This window comes from Salmo salar, unplaced genomic scaffold, assembly GCF_905237065.1.
Source record: "Salmo salar unplaced genomic scaffold, Ssal_v3.1, whole genome shotgun sequence".
Taxonomy (NCBI): Eukaryota; Metazoa; Chordata; class Actinopteri; order Salmoniformes; family Salmonidae; genus Salmo; species Salmo salar.
The window spans coordinates 11,718-20,000 of NW_025549835.1; the positions used below are offsets into that span (position 1 = coordinate 11,718).

Below are 8,283 nucleotides of genomic sequence, written 5' to 3' on the forward strand. Positions count from 1 at the left end.
CTCAGTACTACAGTGGGGCAAAAAAGTATTTAGACAGCCTTGGTGGCTGTCTAAATACTTTTAGACAGCCTTGGTGGCTGTCTAAATACTTTTTTGCCCCACTGTAGTACTGACCTATTCCCTATTGTGCAAGTTCTCCCACTTAAAAAGATGAGAGAGGCCTGTAATTTTCATCATAGGTACACTTCAACTATGACAGACAAAATGAGAAGAAAAATATCCAGAAAATCACATTTTAATGAATTTATTTGCAAATTATGGTGGAAAATAAGTATTTGGTCACCTACAAACAAGCAAGATTTCTGGCTCTCACAGACCTGTACCTTCTTCTTTAAGAGGCTCCTCTGTCCTCCACTCATTACCTTTTATATGGCACCTGTTTGAACTTGTTATCAGTATAAAAGACACCTGTCCACAAACTCAAAAAGTCACACTCCAAACTCCACTATGGCCAAGACCAAAGAGCTGTCAAACGACACCAGAAACAAAATTGTAGACCTGCACCAGGCTGGGAAGACTGAATCTGCAATAGGTAAGCAGCTTGGTTTGAAGAAATCAACTGTGGGAGCAATTATTAGGAAATGGAAGACATACAAGACCACTGATAATCTCCCTCGATCTGGGGCTCCACGCAAGATCTCACCCCATGGGGTCAAAATGATCACAAGAACGGTGAGCAAAAATCCCAGAAGCACACGGGGGGACCTAGTGAATGACCTGCAGAGAGCTGGGACCAAAGTAACAAAGCCTAAGTAACACACTATGCCGCCAGGGACTCAAATCCTGCAGTGCCAGACGTGTCCCACTGCTTAAGCCAGTACATGTCCAGGCCCGTCTGAAGTTTGCTAGAGAGCATTTGGATGATCCAGAAGAGGATTGGGAGAATGTCATATGGTCAGATGAAACCAAAATATAACTTTTTGGTAAAAACTCAACTCGTCGTGTTTGGAGGACAAAGAATGCTGAGTTGCATCCAAAGAACACCATACCTACTGTGAAGCATGGGGTAGAAACATCATGCTTTGGGGCTGTTTTTCTGCAAAGGGACCAGGACGACTGATCCATGTAAAGGAAAGAATGAATGGGGCCATGTATCGTGAGATTTTGAGTGAAAACCTCCTTCCATCAGCAAGGGCATTGAAGATGAAACGTGGCTGGGTCTTTCAGCATGACAATGATCCCAAACACACAGCCCGGGCAACGAAGGAGTGGCTTCGTAAGACTCCAGATCTCAACCCCATAGAAAATCTTTGGAGGGAGTTGAAAGTCCGTGTTGCCCAGCGACAGCCCCAAAACATCCCTGCTCTAGAGGAGATCTGCATGGAGGAATGGGCCAAAATACCATCAACAGTGTGTGAAAACCTTGTGAAGACTTACAGAAAACGTTTGACCTGTCATTGCCAACAAAGTGTATATACCAAAGTATTGAGATAAACTTTTGTTATTGACCAAATACTTATTTTCCACCATAATTTGCAAATAAATTCATAAAAAATCCTACAATGTGATTTTCAGGATTTTTTTTCTTCTCATTTTGTCTGTCATAGTTGAAGTGTACCTATGATGAAAATTACAGGCCTCTCTCATCTTTTTAACTGGGAGAACTTGCACAATTGGTGGCTGACTAAATACTTTTTTGCCCCACTGTATGCTTGACTGGATGTTGTGGTCCAGTATGTGGGTAAGTGTATTCAATTTTTCAATCATGAGAAACACACCCCAGGTCCCTTTGGTTAGAATGGCTTCATATGCATTCAGACAGAAGCTTTTATGCAGAGAGTACAGCACACGTTTATGTGATCCCTGCGGGAATTGAACACATGACCTTAACGTTACCAGCACTACACTCTTACCAACTGGACCACAGTTCATGTTCCAATTAAAGATGACAGAGCATTTTTGTTGACCTCATAGTTGCGTGTGTGTGTGTGTGTGTGTGTGTGTGTGCATGCGTGTGTGTTACCATTTACTATGGTTCTTCTGGAAATCTCCCAGAGGACTAGGCCCAGGGCCCAGATGTCTGTCTGCTTGTACGACTCAAAGATGTCCATGCGGATGCTCTCGTCCAGGACCTCCGGGGCCATGTAACGTTTGGTTCCCACTCTGGGGTTGTTCCCCACATCCAGATAGTCACTGGTCTGGGAATGCATCACAGCCAGACCTGGAGACAGAACAGGGTCATGTTCACTGGGGAGAAAACATTTTGAATTTGCGCTATAATAACAGATTTTAGTTCTCCTCTAGTCCCCTCTCCTTCAGCCTCTCTCCTTCAGCCCTCTTTCCTTCAGCCCTCTCTCCTTCAGCCCTCTCTCCTCTAGCCCTCTCTCCTTCAGCCCTCTCTCCTCTAGCCCTCTCTCCTTCAGCCCTCTCTCCTTCAACCCTCTCTCCTCTAGTCCTCTCTCCTCCAGCCCTCTCTCCTTCAGCCCTCTTTCCTTCAGCCCTCTCTCCTTCAGCCCTCTCTCCTCTAGCCCTCTCTCCTCCAGCCCTCTCTCCTCCAGCCCTCTCTCCTCCAGCCCTCTCTCCTTCAGCCCTCTCTTCTCCAGCCCTCTCTCCTCCAGCCCTCTCTCCTCCAGCCCTCTCTCCTTCAGCCCTCTCCTTCAACCCTCTCTCCTCTAGTCCTCTCTCCTCCAGCCCTCTCTCCTCCAGCCCTCTCTCCTCTAGCCCTCTCTTCTCCAGCCCTCTCTCCTCCAGCCCTCTCTCCTCCAGCCCTCTCTCCTCTAGCTCTCTCTCCTTCAGCCCTCTCTCCTCTAGTCCTCTCTCCTCCAGCCCTCTCTCCTCCAGCCCTCTCTCCTCTAGCCCTCTCTCCTCCAGCCCTCTCTCCTCCAGCCCTCTCTCCTTCAGCCCTCTCTCCTTCAGCCCTCTCTCCTTCAGCCCTCTCTCCTCCAGCCCTCTCTTCTCCAGCCCTCTCTCCTCCAGCCCTCTCTCCTCCAGCCCTCTCTCCTCTAGCTCTCTCTCCTTCAGCCCTCTCTCCTCTAGCCCTCTCTCCTCCAGGCCTCCTTCCCCCAGCCTCTCTCCTCCAGCCCTCTCTCCTTCAGCCCTCTCTCCTTCAGCCCTCTCTCCTCCAGCCCTCTCTCCTCTAGCCCTCTCTCCTCCAGGCCTCCTTCCCCCAGCCTCTCTTCTCCAGCCCTCTCTCCTCCAGCCCTCTCTCCTCCAGCCCTCTCTCCTCTAGCTCTCTCTCCTTCAGCCCCTCTCTCCTCTAGCCCTCTCTCCTCCAGGCCTCCTTCCCCCAGCCTCTCTCCTCCAGCCTCTCTCCTCTAGCCTCTCTCCTCCAGCCCTATCTCCTTCAGCTCTCTCTCCTTCATTCTTCTCTCCTTCAGCCTTCTCTCCTCTAGCCCTCTCTACTTCAGCCCTCTCTCCTTCAGCCCTCTCCTTCAGCCCTCTCCTTCTGCCCTCTCTCTTTCAGCCCTCTCCTCTCTATCCCTCTCTCCTTCAGCCCTCTCCTTTCCTCCCACCTCATCCTCCTCTCACCCAGGTCAGCGATGCAGCACTGTCCGTTCATCTTGACCAGGATGTTTCGGCTCTTCAGGTCTCGGTGGGCGATGGCGGGTTTGCCCTGGCAGCTGAGTATCTCTGTGTGAAGGTGGACCAGACCACAGGCTACAGACAGGCACATCCTTAGGCAGCCCTCTGGGTCCACGCTGCTGTACTGGAGGAAGTCGTAGAGACTACCCAGCTGGTGGAAGTGGGTGATCAGCCACAGCTGAGTAGTGGAGTTCTGAGACGTCATGTCAGATGCTATGAAGCCTGGGGAGAGAAGACAGAAGGTATTGTGATCGTCAGACCAGGCCAGGCAAGCTAAATCAAGTGTACCAGAAGTCATTGAAAGAAAAAAAACACTAGTTTGATTCCAGGGGAATTGGTAGAAATTGAGGAATTATTTTAAAAGTGAACTAACAGGATTATGCTGACTCACCCAGGATGTTGTCATGTCTGAGCTGTACAGTGTTGTAAATCTCTGTCTCCCTGAACCAAGACTGCTCATCCCTGGAAGAGAAGATCTTCACTGCAACACTCTCTCCCATCCAGGTGCCTCTCCACACCTCTCCATACCTGCCCTTACCTGGGTAGAGAGGGACAGAGGAACAGGCACACATCAGAGATGGAGTGGGTTGGTGTAAGGATGTCATCACACTAGTAAGACTGGAAATGAACCCAAAGGGTACATAAACTCCATAACATATTGGTACATGAACTCCATAACATATTGGTACATAAACTCCATAACATATTGGTACATAAACTCCATAACATATTGGTACATAAACTCCATAACATATTGATACATAAACTCCATAACATATTGGTACATGAACTCCATAACATTTTGGTACATAAACTCCATAACATATTGTTACATAAACTACATAACATATTGGTACATAAACTCCATAACATGTTGGTACATGAACTCCATAACATTTTGGTACATGAACGAGTGAGTTTGAGTAAGGCACTGAAAGACATAAAGGAGGGAGTGAGAATGAAGAAGAGTATTTTACCGATGCACTCGACCAGAGAGATCTGTCGAGCCATGGTCCTCTGTACCAGGTATGGCAGTCCAGTCCCACTGCCTGAGGTACAGAACTCATCAAAGACATCCTGCAGACACAGAGAGAGTCACACACATCAAGGATCACAGTCACCTGCCACTCTAGTTGTCATGTAGCAATTTCATTATATACAATAAGTACCAATATTATTGTTAAAGGGGCAGTGATCTTGGTAGTGATTCTGTGACATCTAAATGTCCTCTTGTGTATCAATACAATTACATTCAATTCCATTCTTACCCCATAGGTGGGATCTGCCCCACTGGGGACCTTGAGCATGGTGACGTCATGGTCCTTGCTGTAGCCAAGCCTGTGGTGCTGTGATCTGGAGCGGAGCCACAACACCAGGCCACACACACCCACAGACAGGATGAGCAGCGGCAGCAGGGGGACAGCCACCAGCAGAATCACACCGTTCCACTCCCTCGTAGGCTCAACAGCTAAACAGTAAACACACACAGAGTCATACAGGTAAGACGGAAAAGCAGAAACACAAGATGATTTTGATATAAAACCCACCAACAGCCACCACGGGGAATCAGAGTTCTGTATGACACTACTCTGTTCGCTAGACTCCCAGAGAGTTCTGTATGACACTGCTCTGTTAGCTAGACTCCCAGAGAGTTCTGCATGACACTACTCTGTTAGCTAGACTCCCAGAGAGTTCTGTATGACACTACTCTGTTCGCTAGACTCCCAGAGAGTTCTGTATGACACTGCTCTGTTAGCTAGACTCCCAGAGAGTTCTGTATGACACTACTCTGTTAGCTAGACTCCCAGAGAGTTCTGTATGACACTACTCTGTTAGCTAGACTCCCAGAGAGTTCTGTATGACACTACTCTGTTAGCTAGACTCCCAGAGAGTTCTGTATGACACTACTCTGTTAGCTAGACTCCCAGAGAGTTCTGTATGACACTACTCTGTTAGCTAGACTCCCAGAGAGTTCTGTATGACACTACTCTGTTCGCTAGACTCCCAGAGAGTTCTGTATGACACTGCTCTGTTCGCTAGACTCCCAGAGAGTTCTGTATGACACTGCTCTGTTAGCTAGACTCCCAGAGAGTTCTGCATGACACTACTCTGTTAGCTAGACTCCCAGAGAGTTCTGTATGACACTGCTCTGTTAGCTAGACTCCCAGAGAGTTCTGTATGACACTACTCTGTTAGCTAGACTCCCAGAGAGTTCTGTATGACACTGCCCAGTTAGCTAGACTCCCAGAGAGTTCTGTATGACACTGCTCTGTTAGTCAGACTCCCAGAGAGTTCTGTATGATACTGCCCTGTTAGCTAGACTCCCAGAGAGTTCTGTATGACACTGCCCTGTTAGCTAGACTCCCAGAGAGTTCTGTATGATACTGCCCTGTTAGCTAGACTCCCAGAGAATTCTGTATGACACTGCTCTGTTAGCTAGACTCCCAGAGAGTTCTGTATGACACTGCTCTGTTAGCTAGACTCCCAGAGAGTTCTGTATGACACTACTCTGTTAGCTAGACTCCCAGAGAGTTCTGTATGACACTGCCCTGTTAGCTAGACTCCCAGAGAGTTCTGTATGACACTGCTCTGTTAGTCAGACTCCCAGAGAGTTCTGTATGATACTGCCCTGTTAGCTAGACTCCCAGAGAGTTCTGTATGACACTGCCCTGTTAGCTAGACTCCCAGAGAGTTCTGTATGATACTGCCCTGTTAGCTAGACTCCCAGAGAGTTCTGTATGACACTGCTCTGTTAGCTAGACTCCCAGAGAGTTCTGTATGACACTGCTCTGTTAGCTAGACTCCCAGAGAGTTCTGTATGACACTGCTCTGTTAGCTAGACTCCCAGAGAGTTCTGTATGATACTGCCCTGTTAGCTAAACTCCCAGAGAGTTCTGTATGATACTGCCCTGTTAGCTAGACTCCCAGAGAGTTCTGTATGATACTGCCCTGTTAGCTAGACTCCCAGAGAGTTCTGTATGACACTGCTCTGTTAGCTAGACTCCCAGAGAGTTCTGTATGACACTGCCCTGTTAGCTAGACTCCCAGAGAGTTCTGTATGACACTGCTCTGTTAGCTAGACTCCCAGAGAGTTCTGTATGACACTGCTCAGTTAGCTAGACTCACAGAGAGTTCTGTATGACACTGCCCAGATTGTCAGATGCCCAGAGAGTTCGATATGACACTGCCCTGTTAGCTAGACTCCCAGAGAGTTCTGTATGATACTGCCCTGTTAGCTAGACTCTCAGAGAGTTCTGTATGACACTGCCCTGTTAGTCGGACTCCCAGAGAGTTCTGTATGATACTGCCCTGTTAGCTAGACTCCCAGAGAGTTCTGTATGACACTGCACTGTTAGTCGGACTCCCAGAAAGTTCTGTATGACACTGCCCAGATTGTCAGACTCCCAGAGAGTTCTGTATGACACTGCCCTGTTAGTCGGACACCCAGAAAGTTCTGTATGACACTACTCTGTTCGCTAGACTCCCAGAGAGTTCTGTATGACACTGCTCTGTTAGCTAGACTCCCAGAGAGTTCTGTATGACACTGCCCAGATTGTCAGATGCCCAGAGAGTTCTGTATGACACTGCCCTGTTAGCTAGACTCCCAGAGAGTTCTGTATGATACTGCCCTGTTAGCTAGACTCCCAGAGAATTCTGTATGACACTGCTCTGTTAGCAAGACTCCCAGAGAGTTCTGTATGACACTACTCTGTTAGCTAGACTCCCAGAGAGTTCTGTATGACACTGCTCTGTTAGCTAGACTCCCAGAGAGTTCTGTATGACACTGCTCCGTTAGTCAGACTCCCAGAGAGTTCTGTATGACACTGCTCTGTTAGCTAGACTCCCAGAGAGTTCTGTATGATACTGCCCTGTTAGCTAGACTCCCAGAGAGTTCTGTATGATACTGCCCTGTTAGCTAGACTCCCAGAGAGTTCTGTATGATACTGCCCTGTTAGCTAGACTCCCAGAGAGTTCTGTATGACACTGCTCTATTAGCTAGACTCCCAGAGAGTTCTGTATGACACTGCCCTGTTAGCTAGACTCCCAGAGAGTTCTGTATGACACTGCTCTGTTAGCTAGACTCCCAGAGAGTTCTGTATGACACTGCTCTGTTAGCTAGACTCCCAGAGAGTTCTGTATGACACTGCCCAGATTGTCAGATGCCCAGAGAGTTCTGTATGACACTGCCCTGTTAGCTAGACTCCCAGAGAGTTCTGTATGACACTGCACTGTTAGTCGGACTCCCAGAAAGTTCTGTATGACACTGCCCAGATTGTCAGACTCCCAGAGAGTTCTGTATGACACTGCCCTGTTAGTCGGACACCCAGAGAGTTCTGTATGACACTGCTCTGTTAGCTAGACTCCCAGAGAGTTCTGTATGACACTGCTCTGTTAGCTAGACTCCCAGAGAGTTCTGTATGACACTGCCCAGATTGTCAGATGCCCAGAGAGTTCTGTATGACACTGCCCTGTTAGCTAGACTCCCAGAGAGTTCTGTATGACACTGCTCTGTTAGCTAGACTCCCAGAGAGTTCTGTATGACACTGCTCTATTAGCTAGACTCCTAGAGAGTTCTGTATGACACTGCTCTGTTAGCTAGACTCCCAGAGAGTTCTGTATGACACTGCTCTGTTAGCTAGACTCCCAGAGAGTTCTGTATGACACTGCTCTGTTAGCTAGACTCCCAGAGAGTTCTGTATGATACTGCCCTGTTAGCTAGACTCCCAGAGAGTTCTGTATGACACTGCTCTGTTAGCTAGA

At 48.2% G+C, this 8,283-nt stretch overlaps 1 protein-coding gene across 2 annotated transcripts in view; it reads right to left on the reverse strand.

Annotated features, from left to right (window-relative positions):
- Positions 1–1,853: 1,853 nt before the first annotated feature.
- Positions 1,854–8,283, reverse strand: part of LOC123738852 (serine/threonine-protein kinase receptor R3-like) — a 12,254-nt gene continuing 5,824 nt past the window's right edge. For both annotated transcript variants that reach the window (XM_045713545.1, XM_045713546.1), the window contains 5 exons: positions 4,791–4,990; positions 4,500–4,599; positions 3,914–4,060; positions 3,469–3,744; positions 1,854–2,161 (listed from right to left, as the gene is read on the reverse strand). In XM_045713545.1, coding sequence (XP_045569501.1) covers positions 1,869–2,161; positions 3,469–3,744; positions 3,914–4,060; positions 4,500–4,599; positions 4,791–4,990 — 1,016 coding nt within the window. In that variant the 3' untranslated portion in view covers positions 1,854–1,868. The remainder of the gene's footprint in view (positions 2,162–3,468; positions 3,745–3,913; positions 4,061–4,499; positions 4,600–4,790; positions 4,991–8,283) is intronic.